The 20,747-nt window shown below is 51.2% G+C and overlaps 1 protein-coding gene across 7 annotated transcripts in view; it reads left to right on the top strand.

Moving 5' to 3' along the window:
- ThrRS (threonine--tRNA ligase) overlaps positions 1–20,747 on the top strand; it is a 40,195-nt gene that overhangs the window by 9,835 nt on the left and 9,613 nt on the right. For all 7 annotated transcript variants that reach the window (XM_037222929.1, XM_037222925.1, XM_037222930.1 and 4 more), the window contains 3 exons: positions 5,449–5,643; positions 6,422–6,655; positions 7,039–7,155. In XM_037222929.1, coding sequence (XP_037078824.1) covers positions 5,449–5,643; positions 6,422–6,655; positions 7,039–7,155 — 546 coding nt within the window. The remainder of the gene's footprint in view (positions 1–5,448; positions 5,644–6,421; positions 6,656–7,038; positions 7,156–20,747) is intronic.

Genomic DNA, 20,747 nt, shown 5'->3' with positions numbered 1-20,747 from the left:
TCGGTTATCCTTCGACTCGTCGCGGGTCGATCGCGGTGTAGGGGGGCGCTGGCAGGCGGGCGGGCGGGCGCCAGCCACCCGACCGGCGAAATCCCGCACCTCTAGCGGGCGTTGCACCAGCGAGTCCGCCGCACCCGTGGCGAGTGTGCCGCGCGTCCCTAGTGGTGAGAGGTGGAGCGCTGCGCGCGGCTCTCAGCGGCGCGGAACGAGCCCGCTCCGCCGGGCAGCGGCTACCGGGCATGGCCTGATGTCAGGTTTCGTTGTCCCGCTGGGATTTCACGATGAGGGCCCCGACGAGCTGCGCCGTCTCTTCCGCCTGGCTCGGGTACGGTGGTGCCGGTGACCTGCCGGCGCATCGGTGTCCGCTGTGTGGCGGGTGGTTTCAGTGCGACCGTAAACGGCTCGTGTTTCGACGTGGTGCCCTGGTGCCGACGACGCGACGCTGTCTCGAAGGCCGAGTATAAGTATGGGTGGGTTTGTTTCGGCCCACCGCTGCTGTAGTCTCCGAGTGGCATGTGCTGGCGTTTTGTTGGTGTCGTCAGCTATGTTACCTCGTTTCAGCATTTGCGACGGTCAGGGCAGCGTCGACCGTCGGTTGAGCCCCCGCCGTACCATCTTCCGGTGCGCGGCACGGCTGTCTGACTGGCCCGTGGCCACGTGCTCGGCGCGTGATGATGCGATCTTGTGCACCAGATCAGGGGCCTGTTTTCCCAGACGGGTGTACCCGCCATAAGCCGGGCTGCTATGAGCTCGAGGTAGCAACAGCCTCGACACGCTCGTGTGTAGGGGCGCCTCTCAACGCCCCTGTGCGGGCTGGGGGGAGAGGGGGTCCAACAGGTGTGCCGGGCCGCGTCCCCCTCCCCCACCTTCTGTCGCGGCATAAAAAAACGGAGAAGTCTCGGTGCGAAAGCAACGCCCAAATCGGCAGAGCGATACTGACGCTGGTTTATTCTTGCATTTGACACTGGTAAGATAATTGTTGGAAACCGGCGCTGATAAAAATGCGCCGGCTGTGAGATTTCAAGACACCTTCATGTGGGCGGACGAGATGCGGTGTCTGAATCCGATAAGGATCCCATATCCAATCATCGCTGTCTCGTATTATCTTTTACAGTACTCTCAATCTTCCGTCAACTATTGCTCCCCGATGTCCGTCAGTTGCGTGACCCGCCCTTCCCAGAGCAGGTGGAGCCGGTTGTGGGCGCCGACCGGTCTTACGCTGATCGCGGCCCTGGGCACACCTGGCGGAGGCGCTGCACGTGCTGGGCGGGAGACGCAAGCGTCTGTGTGCCCAGGTGGCGCTCCGATTCCGCTGTAGGGGCAGGCCACGCCCGCATCCAGCTGGCCCAGTGTCGGCGTAGTTTGGGGTCGGCGAGGCAAGGGTGACGCGGCTGACTCGAGACCGAGCGCGGGCGGTGACCCGTGTGACACGAGCGGGGGTGGGGAGAACGTGGTCAGGTGCTGAGGCGCCCGCTTGTCCGCCCCAGTGTCCGTGTCAGCCGTGACGGGGCAGCCGCTTTGTCGCGACCTAGGCGTAGGGTCACAGTGTTTGGGGAAGGAGGGGAGAAATGCGGCATGACCGGGCGGGTCATCTCAGTTGGGGGTGCCGGGCCGACCCGAGCGTCGGTTCACAGTGTTCGGAGAAAGAGGGGAGAGATGGCGGCATGACTGGGCAGGTCATCTCAGCTGGGGGGTGCCGGGCCGACCCGAGCGTGAGTTCACAGTGTTCGGAGAAAGAGAGAAGAGATGGCGGCATGACTGGGCAGGTCATCTCAGCTGGAGGCGCTGGGCCGACCCAGGCGCTGGGTCACAGTGTTCGGAGAAAGAGGGGAGAGATGGCGCCATGACTGGGCAGGTCATCCTAGTTGGGGGCGCCGGGCCGGCGCGGGCGTGAGGTCACAGTGTTCGGAGAAAAAAAGGGAGAGATGGCGCCATGACCAGGCGGGGGTCATCTCAGTTGTGGATGCCGGCCCGGAATGAGCCGGATACGGGCGTGTCCGGCGTCTAATGGATGGGAATGCAGTCTAGTTACTCCCCACCGTTTAGTGTACACTGGGTATTGCGGTCATGACCGTCCATGCGAGAAGTCGGGCACCGGCTGGCTCCCCGATCGATGTGTATGTCTCGAAATACTGGAATGCTATTTCGGGATTTATATCACCATTATGTTGCTGCAAGCAGTTCGTTGGTTGTTGAATATTCCTGAAAATCACGTGACCGCATGGACGTAGAATGAAGTGGAATAGTTTGTTATCCACTACATACGTTGTACTTGAAATCGACAAGGGTCAAAAGTGACGAATAACGCTTAGAACAAAGTCCGTGCGTGAGTTTCAAGCGCGCGCCATGTGTTGGGTTATTTTTTTCATAGATATCTGTAGAAAGGCCGAATTTCGCATCGTATGGTACATGCGTATTTCTAAGAACGGAACAAGCGCGGCCCTCGAAAACCGCCGCCTGGCACGCATGCCCGAGTGACTTCGATACATCCTAGCGGACGGGCCATCGATCCTCTGGCTGTACAGCAGTATGCAGCTGATCTGCATTCGCATCTCGCACCTGGTTGCCGTGTCCGCCTCGTCTGTCGTTGGAATACGAAATGGTACCGACACTCTGTGGCAGACGTGCTGCATTCAGATGCGGTCCTCAGCTATGTATTTTAGCTTATTTGCGGCCAACTTGTCGCTGAACCTGGCCCTGCGGTGTCACTGTGTCGGTGGCAAGGATGGGCGCTCACCCGGCCCTGCGGCGTCACTGTGTCGGTGGCGAGGGCCGGCGCCCACCCGGCCCTGCGGCGTCACTGTCGGTGGCAAAGGCCGGCGCCCACCCGGCCCTGTGGCGTCACTGTGTCGGTGGCAAGGACGGGCGCCCACCCGGCCCTGTGGCGTCACTGTGTCGGTGGCAAGGACGGGCGCCCACCCGGCCCTGCGGCGTCACTGTCGGTGGCAAAGGCCGGCGCCCACCCGGCCCTGCGGCGTCACTGTCGGTGGCAAGGGCCGGCGCCCACCCGGCTTGGCGGTGTCACTGTGCCGGTGGCAAGGGCGGCGCCCAAATTATGCGTGCCGCTATCGAAATCGGTGTGATTCTAACTTTGCACAATGTAGTTTTATCTCGTGCTTGTTTTAAGTTCGACCTGGTTTTGGGAGACTTGCTATGTTCATCTAGTGGCAGTGTTCGAAGTTCCCCGAAAAAATTCCTGGTAGCGGAGTAAAAATTTTCTATAGTGGAGTACAAAATTATCCAAGTGGCGTGGGTCATTACAGTTTTATTTAGGTTATCTTTAAGTCTTGCGTAATTTTGTTAAAACAATGTTAGTTTTTATTATATATTAAAAATTTGGAATGCATGTAAAACACTTTAAATGAAAGGAAACATCAGTATTAAACATGGCACGCTGAAACGGCACAATCTCACCCTGTTCTATGAAACACATGTGCATATACATGGGCTTGCAAGTTATGAAAGGCTATGTGTATACACCCTCCAAAATAAAGGGTAATTACGCATCGGGCTTATACACTCTCCAAAATGGCGGGTGGCTACACACCGGACTTATACATCCGCCAAAATGGAGGATGGGTGGGATACGCACTGCCAGAGAAAAATGGAACACAAAAAATGCAAATGAACATGCCACGGACGGCCACCTGCTCATGATCCACCACGATCACGCTACTCACGCTCCACCACGGCCACGCTACTCACGCTCCACCAGTTAACTGGTTTTAGAAACAGCTAAACATTCATGCCCTCCACCTTTCAACTCCCGGTCAACACACGAGGCCCCGCACATCCCACCCGAACAATAGAGACAGGCGGCACTCTTAACCGATTTACCGAGCCAGCACAAGTACGATGCCTGACAGACCCGTGCAGTCCGGCCAAAAGTGATCGGAGTCAGTCATTCCGCTGACTCCGGCGGATAATGCAATGTATTAATGGACTTTGATGCGCTTTAACATACATTGCGGAATTTGATAATTTATGTCGGAATTAATTGATAATTGATCCTTATAAACCATTCTCCTTAATTTGCCGCGCCAAAGTTATGGGTTCATGCTACTCTGGTGTCCTGGTGTTTTTGCCGGAGTGAGATGGCTGTCTCTGAACAGTTTTGTGGATGTTTATAGCAACGTTTTTTGACTTAAAAGTGTATTTTTGTAAAGCCTGAACTACCAGCTTTAACTCCACACCCTCAAGCGAAAAATTTAACTTGGTTTAAATCCACAGCTGCCGTAACATTTTTGTACTCCGGATGTCAAGAAGCGGCCAAAAATCCAACCACATGGCGGTTCTGGATGAGTACAAATAAGTCCTTCTTCATAATTGTCATGTCCATCTATAGAGCTTCCCTCCAAGTGTTTACAAATACGTTCAATGCATGAGCGCGGGCAGAATATTTATGCCCTAGACAAATCAGTCACGAGGAGGCGAATCATTAAAACCAATTCGAGAGTTTTGCTATGTTCAACCTCCAACCTGAGCTGGGAGCCGGGCGCAAGCCGCTGAATAGTTGAGACGTTTCCGACGCTGAATTGCGAGTGATTCTCTTATTTGCATTGCCATGACACAGGGTAGCGCGTGAGTAGGCGGCTGTCTGTGGTAGGTGATAGGGCGTGCGGTTTTCTTTGACTGTTCGTCGCATCCTTGGCAATTAATGCGTTTCGTCGTCAATGGTAGGTTAAGGCATGTTCAGGTTTGAGTTGGTCTGCGTAGGGAATAGGAAATGAGAGCTTCGCTAGTCTACAGACCGGTACGATTCGGGTACTCGTTTCTCAGTTCCCGGTATTGTTTAACGGCATTTTTCCCCATTGAACATTCACACACTTTATTTTTCACATTTCCATACATGATTTGCCGTATACCTAGGTGGCAACACAGACTGCTCGATATTGGGCGTCTTAATCTGGTGGATGCAAGACTTCTGCTCTTGCAGATATCAATACATGGCTCCTGATCGAAGCAGCAAATCACAAGCTGTTGCAACTTCTGTTTTTTTTTTGTTCTGACGAAGGTAAAATGAGTTTGCAAAAGCCGTTTTTGTTGCATCATGATGGAGTACAACATATTTAACTTTATCTAGCCTCGATCCTGCAGTACATCTCCTGGTATACATTATACCAGGAAACATAAAGTTTTCCAACACTCTAGTGGTGCAATCATTGTGGTACTTGTGGTTCTTACGTTGATATGAATTACGTTACCTTGCAAGAGTGGGGTTTGCCATCACATTGGATCCATTCGCCCCATTTACTACACACAAAAACATGAAATTCATGTCCCTGTGGTAACCACGATTTCGTACCCGTCCCTGGTCATTTGCCGCACGCGTATCTGTTTAGCCCGATTCGACGTGTAGCTGCGGTGCCGCTTCGCCGCACCTGAGCACCCATGCAGCCAGCGCACTGTCCCGCTCCGTATCTCACCGCTTACCCGCGCCGTTCGCAGGAGCAGGAGCTGTTCTTCTTCCACGAGCTGTCGCCCGGCTCGTGCTTCTTCCAGCCGCGTGGTGCGCACATCTACAACACGCTGGTGGAGTTCATCCGGACCGAGTACCGCAAGCGCGGCTTCCAGGAGGTCGTGTCGCCCAACATCTACAACGTCCGGTTGTGGGAGACGTCGGCCCACTGGCAGCACTACGCCGTGAGTGGGCGTCGACCGGGGGTGTCGCAGGGGCGCGGTGACGAGAGTGGCGCTCGTGCGCTGGCTCGGTGTACAGTGGATTGGTTTGTTTGTGACGGGCAGGCGGGCGGACCTAAATGTCAGATGCGGCGAATGCTGATGGGTCTGCAGAAGACGTGCTGGGGAATCGGTCGCTGCGGGAAAATCCTTGGCCGTCTTCCGTTCAACAACTGCTTGTGAAGGAGGGTGCGGCGGCCTTCCTTGCTGTTGGATCGACTTTGGACGTCTGGAAATAGCTTGGTTATGGACGTGGTTACGTTGCTTGCATACTATCTGGTGTGCGGAGTGTTGCTTGACTGTAAACCTTTAAAGGGACGTGTGTTTATTCGTTAACGGCAGCGTGATTCACTGTCTCGTGAAATCTGTTTCGACCACATGATTTCGTCATGAATTCCTGACCGGTCTTCAGTTTGTTTACGTAGTTCCTCGCATTTGTGACGTGCCAGGCATGGCAAACGTATGCACTGGCACATGAAATTGACGATTTAATTGAGGTCGTTCACCTAACGAAGCCGCTAAACGCCCAGGTGTTTAGTAGCCGCACAGACCAAAGCATTACCTAACCGTTGTGTGCCCGAATATGCAGGGAGAGGAAGCATACCCCTCTGCACTTTGCTGGCTTCCCACGCAACCAACGCTCCCGAAAACCCCAGTCAACACCGGAGCATGTCTTTGGAGTTCATGCGCTGGCTCCGTACTCCTCCACTGACTCCTTGGCTTCGCCTCGCTCAACCCGCAGGAGAACATGTTCTCGTTCGAGGTGGAGAAGGAGAAGTACGCGCTGAAGCCGATGAATTGCCCGGGCCACTGCCTCATCTTCGACCACCGGCCGCGCTCGTGGCGCGAGCTGCCGCTGCGGCTAGCCGACTTCGGCGTGCTGCACCGCAACGAACTGTCGGGCGCGTTGTCCGGCCTGACGCGCGTCAGACGCTTTCAGCAGGACGACGCGCACATCTTCTGCACCCACGACCAGGCGAGTCTGGAGCGTGGGCACCGCTGAGCACGGGGCGGGGCAGCCAGGGGCTCCACTCGGACGGACTCTTCGGACAATGCGGGACGATTCCGCCCGTAATGTTGTAGCATGCGCTGGGCTAGGGACACAAATCAGTGTTTTCCGTTTCGGAAGTCAAAAATTGTTTGGATTTGTTGGCAGTTACAGGGCATGGGGCGTTTTTGTGGCGCCCGACAGAAGCCTCAATGAAATCGTGAACACGTCATTGGAGGGGGTGGGGTGGGGGGGGGGGGGGGGAAGGGGGGTAGTAGTAGGTGGCAAGGCGGGTTGGTCCGTCGCACTCGCGTGATTCGAATTCACTGACGTCGCACCCGTGTCATACTGACCCCTCGCGTCGCCGGCAGATCAAGACGGAGGTGATGGGCGCGCTGGCCTTCCTGCGCGACGTCTACTCCTGCTTCGGCTTCACGTTCCAGCTGAACCTGAGCACCCGGCCGGAGAAGTTCCTCGGCGAGGTGGAGGTGAGTGACTGGCCGGCGGGCGTCACGCGGCCCGTTCAGGGCGCGGCCGCGCCGACACCTCGACGGCGGCGAGACGGAACAGACGCCCTGCCGACATGTGGACAGCTGCCGCACCGACAGCGTCGGTAAATGTGAAAATAATGCCTCAGCGTAGGTAGGTAAGCGCGTTTTGCTGTGGAGTTATACCGTGTGGCTTGTTTTGCTATTCTGAGCGAGGGTTTTCCAAGATATTGCGTATGCAACTAGGTTGTTGCTCACTCGTTACTGAGATTTGCTTGGAACCTTAACGCTCGGCTTTCTATGCTGCGTCCGTGATTGGCGGCGGCTTTGGTGATACTGCGTAAAAAGGCTGTAAAAAGACGGATAAGGGCGAAGGATTACGGTGAAATGTTGTTGGTGCCCCTTCTCGGAAGGCTATAACGTCCCGTGGTCAAAACGTCCAGAATCGCAGCATCCATTGTTCACAACATCCAGCAACCGTCCAATGCGCCTGGACAGAGGAGAATCAGAAAGTCCAGACTCGCAGCGTCCAGAACCGCAGCGTTCAGTGTTCATAAAGTCTAGTGTTCATTAAGTCCAGCGTGCGTGAGATCCACGGGTTGGAATAGGGTCCCACTTCCTCGCAACCCGTAGCATAACCTAATGGTTCGGATATTGTCCGACAGAGGGCTACCGTAGCCGATTTCGCCCGCATCAGCCGACGAGTGAAGTCAATGCGGTACAGTGCTGCCCAGTTAAACCACTGCGGATGGATATGGACAACGTTTTGTTTGAGCACACAAACTTTGCCGCGTCATTTTGGCGAAGTTTGGCAGCAGGCGCATTCAAAATTTCAAAAGTTTGGTCCCTGCTCGTGGCATCGGAAATAGCTGGTTAGGCGGTAGCTGCAAGGTAATCGTGGAAAGCACTTGTCGGGGTGCCTGCTGTTTGGTATTGCGAGACATGGATTAAATTTTCCACGGTGTTTGGTTCCGTTATTTACTGTATGTATTGGCGATGTTCCGCAACTCATTTTTTGAAGGAAGTGATGACTGACGTGTAAGGCTGACTGATTTGATGTCTGCTCCAGGTGGGCGCGCATGTAGATTTCCAGCTCTCGGAACGCCAACCCATATTGTAGTGATTTTATTTGGCTGTTTCCCCTGCCTCCCCCTCCAATTGCAATTTTTCACACGCTCCTGCAAACGAGACTTATTCTGAATTCTGCATGCCTCTACTCTCAAAGAGAGGGGTAAGGGACTGTCTCATCAGCTGAATCCGGATACTACTCCCTGGTGAAACACGCTCAATGGACCAGCCTACAAACAATTCGTTTCTGTAATTAGGTACGTTTTAGACTGGGCGCGGTTTCCCAAAACAAGTTGGTTGGCTGAGCGATGAAAATACAACGAAGAGTACCGTGATGATATGCCAACAAATTGGTTTCTCTCCAAATTTGGCTCACTTCTTCACAAATTGGCAGGCTGCAACCCAAGTTACGGAGGGATGAAACCTCTGCAACTGAATAGGGAACCTCACTCCTGTAGCCTTTCTCACAAAGAGTTGTTACAAATAGTTTGTATTTGTAAGTTGTAATTTAGAATGTACAAACTACAACTTCCGACTGTTTCATAAAACTAGCGAAGGTTGTAGAATTCTGGTTGTAAAATTATGCGCCGTGTGTAATTTCTCAACGCCAATCACCGGCCTTGCCAAGGACGTAAAAAAAGTACGCCTGACCGTTTTTTAGCACCCCATACGCCCAACGCTGACGTGACGTCACTGGAGTCTTGCCACAGCGAGAGCAGCGCGCAAGCCCGCACGACGCATATTACGATCTGGATATCTGCGTTTCCGTTGGTTACAGCTGCATTGCATGCCAAATTTGCTGGGAAAGCCACCCTTTTTTTCTTCCGTCACTAAAAATAGGTTGCGTTATCAAACGATTAGTTCAGTGTAAATTCGGTAAACCTAACCTAAATTACATCGCCCATACTGAGCGAGACGTTGGCGTCAAGGCATACAGTCAGGCTCACGCAGTCGGGCTCGCCGTTCTCGCTGTCCCCGCTCCTTCCGGTGCCGGTTTCTGTGTCACCCATGTGCACGTGCCCGGGGTCGCACTCAGAATCCTGGTGGAGCACGAGTGACACAGGGCTTTATGGAAGGCCCCTAGTTAAATTTCTTAAGTTTTGAGCGCGCCTCAAATTTTCCGTTTCTTTCGTTTCTGTTTTTATCCACTTATTCCGACGGGCGTGTTAATGAAGGGGCCATGGAATGAGCACTGACCCCACATACTTGTTTCGTTTAGGCGGCGTCGTCAGTGAAACACTGGGGGCCACAGAATACTTATGGTGCGACATTCTGGTGGCACGGGCGCCGGGCCTCATGATCGATTCAGAAGCCCTCTGAAGAAACGCTGGTCCACTTTATGACTCCGGCCGTCCTCCGACGGGAGCAGTGCGACTCGGAGTAGAGGATTTCGGTGACGCACAATAATTTCTTGCAGGTACAGGGGATCTACTAAATGACACAGGGATCATTTTTGATAAAATCGGGCCCCTGGACAAAACGGAGCCAGGTCGTTTGTTGATTAATGGGCCCACTGTCCGACACATAACCATTCAATTGCGTTAATCAATGCGGGCCCTGTTATTACCCTATTTCCTATCCCCTTTATTGTCGGGGTACCCAACAATGCAAGAAGCCCGCTGACATTCCAGGTCCCGTCATTGTCCCTTTCTGGCAAACTGGCCCGCCGCCGACTCGGATTCCCTTGCTGACACAGGATCCCTTGTCTGGCACTGTGGCCTATGCTAAAACACAGTGGCTCTTGTTCATCTGTGCTTACCTAGCCTCCGCGCGTACTTGCCATTAGTTCATACCAATAGCAGGGGCACAATCAATATTTTCTTAAGAGGGTGGGGGCAGGCCGCAGCGATAACGCATCAAGACAATTTTAAATTTTCTTCTAAGAGCGCTGTGGTAAATATGAAGACCTGTGGGCAGAATGGAGCGCCCCTTGACTGTGCTCCTCCAAAACAATCAAACTGCAGCGACAGCAGGGTTTGAAGACTATGATCTTGTAGGCAGGAGTCGGTTTGTCCCCTTTGTGAGTTTGTGAGGGCCCTCGTTTGACACCCGTCTACCTTATTTGGTTGCTCCCTTCACAAATTTTTTGACCTCAATGCTACAAAATCTCAGGAAAATATAAATATCACAGGGATCTTCTTCAGACATGACCAGCGGTTGATGACCGTTCTACTAAGATAAAGGACTACTCCGAGCCAACAACTTGAAAGAACTGCCGTACATCAAAATCGAGTGGCCTAAGAGCCGGTGAGAAATGTATTTAGAGCGAGGTTTATTTATAAATACCGCGTTTTTTCATAGTTCCTCACTAGGGCGTAATGTCGATGAATAATTTGTTGGGGGAGGGCGGGAAATGGCTCACCCTATCACAAAATATGCATTTCACCTAGGTCCTAGGTCATCCCCAATGATTTAGAAAAGCTGACGCCCCTGCTTGCAGGATAAAAGAAACACTAACCGAACCAGTACGACTTTGCTTGCTACCTCCAATCAAAGCTCTATTAATTGCCTTGCCTCCAATCGCTTTGAATGCTGCATCTACCCTACGTTTCCGCTACGCCACCACGATCGAGACAGCAGCGGCGGGGCCTATGACACAGGGCACCAGTGACGTCATTGCCCTGTGCTGAGTCGCACGGTATTCCACCAGTGGGAAATCCAACAATGCCCCCCCCCCCCCCCGTCTAGTGTTTCATCCGCCAGCTGATGTTGCCAATGTCCGACGAGCGCACGAAAACAAATTATGCTATGGATAATCGCAAATACCGCGGTTTGCAAACAAAAACAAAATAAATGTATCGGAAAGGTCAAGGAGCAGAACATTAGGTTCCCCAATACCAGCAATCAAGTACATTTATTACGGTATTCGCCGTGCGTCTTACAATTTTAAGCAGAAGTAAACAAACAATATTGGCACCGTCATGGCGAACAGCGAAACGGTGACTCACTGAACCAGCATAATACTAGTGTTCTGTTACCATGATGGACACCTATGTTCCACTTACAGACATGGGATTCATGCATCGTGCACACCCGGCGATAGCTGTCCCTGGTTGGCGTCAACGTGAATGGCGTCGCATGTCCGCAGTTCGATAGGATGGCATGGCTGTTTTCACTTCCATGGGTAGAAACTACACTTAAAATTAAGACATTTCATAACCTATTTGTACATCCATTTCATCCCGGCAGTGACTTGCATGCCAGTAGGCCTACTCACGGAAAATGACCACCTTCGTAACAGTACCCTCCCACCCCTGAAACGCGCGAGCACAAGGCAATGCAGGATTTCGGGCTTTTTTTACTTGGGTACCTGTATTGCCGGCGGTGGGGAGAGCTACGCTGGCTGCAGGGTTCCTGTACTGCCGTGATGGAGAAATGCTGTCAGGTGTCAGCCGACGTAGTGACGTCATTGAAAATGGGTTTCCATCGATCGGGGTTCTTTTGGGCCAACTGAAGGCTACAAGGCATTTGCTAGCGATATGATGTCACTGGTATTCGACTGGATATGTGACGTCACTGGTTGTGAGGCTTTAGGGATCTTTTGGGTGTAATGAATGCCGTAAAGCATCACCTGACGATATGTCGTCGCTGGCATTCAATGAAACATCAGGCGCAACAGGCCTTATTCCATCTCTACCTTTCGTACCTGTCTGCTGCAAGCATTTGCGTGTCGAATAAAAGCTTGACCGAATCACCTGAATGCGTGACGTCACTAATCATCACTTGATACGAGTGCACTTAGGCCCCACGGCCGCGGTGTATCATGTTCCGTGAAATATCACCAGGTATCGTGACGTCACTGATATTCGACTAAATATTGGTCGCAACAGGTCATGCTTCATTTTTACCTTCGTACCTGTCTACTGCAAGCACTGGCGTGATGAATAAAAGCTACCAAATCACGTGAGTGTGTGACGTCACTGGTCATGCATTTTTATGGATCTTTGGGGGCCAACTGAGAGCCGTAAAGCATGACCTAATGATGTGACGTCACTGGCATTCGACTGTGTGTGATGTCACTTGTGATCAGATTTTACGGCCTCTTTTGGGCCGACGAAAGGTCATACGACATTAACTGAAGATGTAACGTCACTGGTATCCGAATAAAATTCAGGCGGGACAGGCCATGCTTCATCTTTACCTTTGGTACCTGTCCATTGCAAGCATTTGAATGCTGAAGGAAGGCTCTGCCGAACTACCTGAGTGTGTAACGTCACTAACCATTAATTTATATAGACTGCTTTGAACCTACCGTAAGCCACACCACATCAGCTGACCATATGACGTCACCGGTTTTCGTCTAGATGTCATGCGCAACAGGCCATGCTCTATCTTTGCCTTTCGTACCTGTTCACTGCAAGCATTCGCGCGCTATATCGAGGTGGTGCCGAACCATCTGAGTGCGTGACGACACTGGTCATGAGTTCATACAGGCTCACTTGGGCAGCCCAATGCAACAAAGCATCATATCCTGTGAAGCATCGCGGGATGATATGACGTCACTGGTATTCGACTCAACATCAAGCGCAACAGGCCATGTTCCATCTTTACCTTTCGTACCTGCCTACTGCAAGCATTCGCGTGTTATATGACGTCAATGGTCAAGAGCTCTTACGGGCTCTTTTCAACCCCCTATATGGTATAACGCTTCAGCTGACGATATGATGTCACTGGTGTTCGACTTAACATCAGGCACAACATGTCATGTTCCATCTTTGCCTTTCGCACCTGTTAAAGTATCGGCGAGCCTAATGATGGCTCTGTCGAATCACCTGAGTGCGTCGTCATGAGTTTTTACAGGCTATTGTTGGCCGAGTGAAAGCCATAAGGCATCATCTAACGATGTGTCGTCACTGGTAATCCACTAAGTGTGTGACGCCATTGGTCATGAGTTTTCCCGGGCCCTTTTCGGCCGACTTAAGGCCATTAGGCATCAGGCAACGATATGGCGTCATTGGTATTCAATTAAGCATCAGGTACAATATGTCAAGTTTCATCTTTACCTTCAGCACCTATCTACTGCAAGTATTCGCGCGCCACATAAAGGCTCTGCCCAATCACCTGAGCGTGTGGTGTGACTGGTTATGAGTTAACGCGGGTTTACTCGGGCTGACTGAAGGACATCAAGCATCATCTGGCGATGTGACGTCACTGGTATTCAACTTAACACCAGGCGCGACAGGCCACGTTCGTCTTTATCTTTCGTACCTGTCTATTGTAAGCATTGACATGCTTAAGGAAAGCTCTGTGAAATCTCCTGAGTGTGTAATGTCACTGGTCATGAGTCCTTTATGGGCTGCTTTTTTGTACCTATAGGGTACAAGACATCAGTTGACGATATGACGTCACTGGTGTTTGACTAATCTCAGGCGCAACAGGCCATGTTCCATCTTTGCCTTTCGCACCTCTATACTGCAAGCATTCGCGCGCAACATAAAGGCTCTGCCGAATCACCTGAGCATGTGGTGTAACTGGTCATGAGTTTACGCGGGCTTACTCGGACTGACGGAAGGACATCAAGCATCACCTGACCATATGACGTCACTGATATTCGGGCTGTGGCCCAGACTTATGACCGCTAGGCGGCGCCCTTGATTATTATTTAGCCATCAGGGCATTCCGGACCGTAGCTGCTCAGGGGCGCATCCTGTGATGTCGGGCGGAATAGCTTTGCATATACGTCGGTTTGTGGGCTGGGATCACCTTTGTTTTGTGTTTACGTTTGTTCAAAATTTTAGTCGTTGAAACAGCCCGTTGCGTTTGAAGCTGCTACTTAATGGTGCGCACAATAAAATTAGTGTGCTTAACTATGGTGCATCTCCCGCCTCTGCTGCGGAATTTCGTAGCCATAGGTGGCCAAGTGACCTCCTACCAACTGATGATCAGTGACGTCACGTACTCAGGTGATTCGGCGGAGCCTTCATATAGCACGCGAATATTTGCAGCAGCCAGGTACGAAAGGCAAATGACCTGACCTGTTGACCTGACCTGTTGCGCCTGATGTTTAGTCGAGCACCAGTAACGTCACTGCCGTCAGCCGATGCATTACAACCTATAATGGGTTCAAAAGAGCCCATAAAAACTCGTGACCAGTGACGTCACAAACTCAGGAGATTCGACGGAGCCTTCATTCTGCACGTCAATACCTTTAATAGACAGGTACGAAAGGTAAAGAAAGTACGTGGCATGTTGGACCTGATGTTAAGTCGAATAACAGTGACGACATATCATCCTGTGATGCTTCACGGGAGGTGTTGCTTTGTGGCCTTGGGGGCCCAAGTGAATCCGTATAAACTCATGACCAGCGACGTCACCCACTCAGATGATTCGTCTGGAGTTTAGTCGATTACCAGTGACGTCATATCGTCAGCTGATGCTTGATGTCCTTCAGTCAGCCCGAGTAAACCTGCACAAACTCATGACCAGTTACACCACACGCTCAGGCGAATCGACAGAGCCTTTTGTAGCGCACGAATACCTGCAGTAGGCAAATGCGAAAGGTAAAGATGAAACATGGCTTATTGCAATTGATGTTAATTCGAATACAAGTGACGCCACAACGTTATCTGATGCCTAATGGCCTGAACTCGGCCAAAAAAGGCCCGTAAAAGCTCATGACCAGTGACGTCACACACTCAGTGGACTACCAGTGAAGTCATTTCGTTAGCTGATGCCTTATGGCTTTCGCTCAGCCAAAAATAGTCGTAAAAATTCATGACCAGTGACGTCGCACACTCAGGTGACTCGGCAGAGCCATCATTTAACGCACCAATACTTTACAGGTACGAAAGGCAAAGATGGAACATGACCTGTTACGCCTCATGTTAAGTCAAACACCATTGGCATCACGTCGTCAACTGATGCATTTTTCCCCTATAGAGGGTTCCAAGGAGCCAGAAAAAACTCATGACCAGTAACGTTACACACCCAGGAGACTCGACAGAGCCTTCATTCAGCACGTCAGTACTTGTAATAGATGGGTACGAAAGGTAAAGATAGAACATGGCCTGTCGCGCCTGATGTTAAGTCGGACATCAGTGACGTCATATCGTCAGCTGATACATTATACCGTTAGGGGGTACAAAAGGTCCCGTAAAAAGCTCTTGACCAGTGACGTTACTTACTCAGGAGACTCGACAGAGCCTTCATTCAGCACGCCAATACTTCCAAGAGACAGGTACGAAAGGTAAAGATGGAACATGGCCTGTCGCGCCTGGAGTATAGTCGAATACCAGTGACGTCATATCGTCAGCTGATGCTTGATGTCCTTCGGTCAGCCAGAGTAAACCCGCGTAAACTCATGACTAGTTACACCACACGCTCAGGTAATTCGGCAGAGCCCCTATGTGTCGCGCGAATACTTGCAGTAGATAGGTGCGAAAGGTACAGACGAAACATGGCTTAGATAGAGCATGGCCTGTTGCGCATGATGTCTAGTCGAGACCTAGTGACATCATATCGTCAGCTGATGCCTTGTGGCCTATAGTAGGTTCAGAAGAGTATACAAATTAATGGTCAGTGACGTACACACTCAGGTAATTTGGCAGAGCCTTCCACGGCAATGCTTGCAATGGACAGGTACCAAAGATAAAGGTGGAACATGGCCTGTCGCGCCCGAAGTTCATTCGAATACCAGTGACGTCACATCGTCAGTCAGTGCCGTATGACCTTTCGTCGGCCCAAAAGAGGCCGTAAAATCTCATGACCAGCGACACGCACGGTCGAATGCCAGTGACGTCACATCGCTAGCTGATGCTTTATGGCCTTCAGTTGGCCGCAAAAAATCCGCCAATACTTGCAGCAGACATGTACGAAAGGTATAAATGGAGCATGACCTGTTGGCTGATGTTCAGCCAAATACCAGTGACGTCATATCGCCAGCTGATGCCTTACGGCATTTCGTCGGTCCTAGAGGACACGTGGAAACCCACGACCATTGACGTCTTGCAATCGGTCGTATAGCAGTGACGTCGTTAGCTGACACCTTGTGGTCTTCAGTTGGCCGAAAAGCACCGGCTGAAACTCGTGACCAGTGACGTCACACACTCAGGTGGTTCGGCAGCTTTCATCCAGCACGCCAATGCTTGCAGTAGACAGATACAAAGGTAAAAATAAAGCACGGCCTGTTGCGCTCAGTATTCGAATACGAGTGACGTCACGCTATCCGGTGATACTTCGCAGACCATGACACACCGTGGTCGTGGGGCCTAAGTGCACCCGTATGAAGTGATGATTAGGGACGTCACACATTGAGGTGATTCGGTCAAACCTTTATGCGGCACGCAAATGCTTGCAGCAGACAGGTACGAAAAGTAAAGATGGAACGAGGCCGGTCGCGCCTGATGTTTAATCGAATACCAGTGACGACACATGGCCAGCTGATGCATTACGGCATTTCGGTGGACCCAAAAGAGCCTTACAAACTCACGACCCGTGACGTCACATACCCAGCCGAATACCAGTGACATCATATCACATTCAAAAGCCTTATGGCCTTCAGTCGGCCCGAAAGGACCCCCATCCCGATCGATGCAAAACCATTTTCAGTGACGTCACAATGTCAGCCGATGCCTCACAGCTTTTCCTCCCGGACGACAATACTCGAAACCCTGCAGCTAGCGTAGCTCTTCCCTCCGTCGGCAATACAGGTACCAAAGTAAAAAATTACCGGATTTCGATCAGGTCGGTGCGTCTGCCAAGGTCATGTATAGTGATGGGTAATAGCGCAAAGGAATAAGTTTGATGCACGCTTGGTTGCACGGGCCATACGCGGAGTTAGAGATTATCAAATCCATCAGCACCATCACTGGGTTACTTCATCTGAGCATTGCGTTCTGCGAGCTTGTTTGTCCTTTCACTTCCTCCGAGTACTTGCTTATTTTGCCCCTGGGGATTCTTGCCAGCCTCCTTCTTCTGCGAGCTTTGCGTTCACAATCCATTTTCGCTAGTGGCATTGCCTTAAGCTAACGATCACCTATTCTACAACGGGGTAGGCCATCGTTGATTTGTAGTTGTAATTTGTACTTTAAATCTTACGGTTGTAGAAATTCTCGAGAGATTTGTCAATTTTTGTGTGTGGTTTTGTAGGTTTGTAATTTGTAGTTGTTGTTTGTAGGTTTCTGCTTCATGAAACACATTTTTACAACTACACATGCAAATTTACAAACTACAATACAAATGTACAAAAAACTGCCTTTGTGAGAAAGGCTACTGGTTGCAAGTAAATAGAACGTAAAAAAACAAACGTTGACTGCGAATGTACTCAACCGCTTGCCAAACGTCATGCAAAACACTACGCACGTGCCGCGGTCAAAGGCGCTGTTGACTCACCATCTGAACAGCAGAGCCGAGTGTATGTCACTGAGCTGGTTTGCGATATATAAGCTAAATGAATTTGGAGAATCGTGGGCTTGCATTCGCCATCCACCTCATTAATCTAGACACGCTTTCTTCCTTTTACGCTTCAGAAATTCCTAGTATGTAATTTGGGGTCCAGCAACACCAGTGTGGGGTTTGTAGAGACGGGTGCAGTTCGCGCCGTAGAGAGGCGGTGGTGGTTAGTGGTTAAGGTGCTCATATCTGGACTTTTCTATCTTGGGATGGGGTTCTGGCCACACCACTACCGTATCCCACGTACCTAATGCCTGATAGATACATAATAGAGCCGCCTCGAAATAGCCCTAGCAGCCGATGAGGCGTAAAGCCCCAACCGGTATTACAGCCCGTCCGACCAACAAACCGCTGCCCGCCAAATTTGCAGGCAATGCTTTCGTTCAATCACTATGTATATGTGGGAATAATAATGTGCAATCGGTTGGACGCGGAGCTCTGACACACAGGCCAGCCCAGAGGCTGCCCAGCTCGACGGTCCGGCCGGCAGCCACACCCGCAGCGGGCCGGCGGACGAGGCAGCCCGGCCGCCAAATGAGGATTGCAGTCACGCGCGCCGTCCCCCGCCCGGGAACGGAACCCTGCCACACGCGCGCGAGGCCTGTCCGTTGGGCAGCCCGTCCGCGATAGAAATACTGCCCCGGGTTGGGTAAAATGCTCAGTCCGGCACGCCGCCATCTTCGCGTCCGAGTCCGAGGCCCCTGACTCGGTTTCGCTCTATTCGCCGTGGTACACATGCCGGCGGACCAGACATCCGGACACGTCAGACATCCCGGGATCTCGCTCATGCTGGGCCGGAGCCGCCGCCCCCCCCCCCCCCCCTTGATGGGCGCCTGAATGGAAGAGCCTCGTGTCAGTCAGAAACAAGCACCGGATAGGGTCCCTCTGCCCGTTTTCTCTAGGGCCCAAATGCGTCGAACTGGGATCCCTGTGCCATTTATTGAACCCGCTAGGCTTGGGACCTGTTTGGATCGGCGAGTAGCCCCGCGTTGATCCAGGGTCGACCATCCGGATCAGAGGGCCTTCGGCGTCAGAGGGGGGATCAGTGTATCATGTTTACCAATAGAAACCTATTGGAAATCTGAAAAAGGATGGAAAGGTCCTTCGGCCCCAATCGGGAAAGGCATGGGGTCTCAAGTCTAAGCTGAAAACTATTGGAGTCTGGCTGTTTAAGGGGGGGGGGAGGGGGGCGTGTGGGAGAATGGCGAGGGGGTCCAGGGACCCCGTGGGAGGAGCCCTTTTTGGAACCGTGAAGTCCAAAAAATAACCATATTGAATGAGAATAGCAAACGTATTGCCAAATCAAATTTTTGACAGTACCATAGCAGCGTCTGGCAGTTCAGGAAGCCCCCTCTGGCAAACTCGTTGACCCCTCTCGCCGCCTAGTCGGGACTTTCTGGTTGCCAGGTGTACACTGGTATTTAAGGGCCCTTACAACCATTTATACCTCTGTTGCCCTTTAAGCTATGGACACTGAAGGAACTGGAAAACTGCTAGGATGCCCTGGTCGCTCAGGGGTCGTATTCACCGCTCAGATACCTCCAGTACCGCACACAGGAGATGTACAGGGGCTCGTGCCCCGCCTCCTCCCGCCTTAGGGCTCTGGGCGCAGACGATCAAAGTCCTGGTTCGTGGCTCCGAAGGGCCCGAAGGTCTCGGTGTAGGTCGCATTAGGAATTGCGGCCCTGCGGCCCGGGCCCGCATAGCCGGTAGTATTTGCACATAACCGGTATTACCAAAACTGATGCAGGTAGGCATAAGGCCCATGTAAGAACAAGTACAAGATAGATTACGTAAGTTAATCAGTGCATTAGCGAGGAACATTATTCACATAGATTACCCAGTAGTATTAGCCTTATTCCTTGAAGAAAACCCAGAGGAATGGATATATAGTTGGGTTGATATTTCGGCAACATGCCTTTATCGAAACAATAGCAGAATCAGGGGGTTAAACAAAGAGCGTTTGCCAGCCATTACCACGATGCAGTGCCTACCGATCATCCGGACTAATGACTTAAAGCTCTAAAAGGGGCATAGGATCCACACTTCCCTCGATTTCAGTCTGATCGTGTTCTGCCAAAAAATGGTCAAAGAAAAAGGTGACCTGTTTTGTTTTTAGCGTCTCACAGGTGTTCATTATATCTCAAACGAATAGGGCGTATGACATAGACTATGACCGCGACATAGACTATGTCCCCCATGTTTTTCACACAGTTTACACTTGATTTCGTAAACCACGTTTTTTTGCGTGCGAACCTCTTGAAACCCAGAGCTGCATAAATGACATCTGTTGCCACCCGGGCACTTAGGCTTCGAGATTTAAGATTTCACCGGAGACTTTTTAAGCTTATGGTCGTTTTTCCAAGGTATGCGCACGCGCAAGTTTGGATTTTTCAACAATGTGTTAGACTTTCCAAAGCAAATGATCATCTATGTAAAGTTGCGTTAAGAATCCGTCTTCCGATAGGACGGGTTTCCGCCACCTACCACCCATCCCGCCACGCGCTCTAAACTTGTTTGCTTCTTCCAACATTTTACCTAAAAGTTGCGGAGAATATCTGTTACCCAACAACAAAGCCCATATTTTGTTGATGGCCTTTTTTCTTTTCCACTTCTTGAGTTGTTTAAAGCCCTATGGAACATAAGGCTCTAAATAACTCATCAAGTCTGGTTTGAGGTATAATGAACACCTGCGAGACGCTAAAAACAAAACAGGGAATACCCCTTTCGGTGTCCATTTTTGGGCAAAACACACTGAGGCTGAAATCGAGGGAAGCGTGGACCCTATGCTCTTTTAAAGCTTTAAGCCACCCTAGTCATCTTAGTCATCTTAAAGTCATCATCAGAGCACAGGACCACCCAGACAGGAAAATAAGTGAATCTATTCTTGTGAAAAGTAGGCGACCAAATCTTGACATACAGGGCACATCATGGCCCATTATCCGAACGTGATGTGTGCCTCTGTGTGTGATGTGTGCTAGCTTAAATCCCTTATATATGTAAGTGACACCCGACGCGTGATGTGCCATGCCTGTTCAATTGAAATAGTTTGCATGCATAATTGATGCGTGATGTGTGATGCTTGTTTACTCCAACTCGCCTACATGCTTGAATGAAGCGTGAAGCGTGATGCC

This window comes from Pollicipes pollicipes, unplaced genomic scaffold, assembly GCF_011947565.3.
Source record: "Pollicipes pollicipes isolate AB1234 unplaced genomic scaffold, Ppol_2.1 Scaffold_4881;HRSCAF=5763_pilon_pilon_pilon, whole genome shotgun sequence".
Classification (NCBI taxonomy): Eukaryota; Metazoa; Arthropoda; class Thecostraca; order Pollicipedomorpha; family Pollicipedidae; genus Pollicipes; species Pollicipes pollicipes.
Note: the sequence above shows the minus strand (reverse complement) of the source record. Positions and strands in the feature narration are given on the sequence as shown.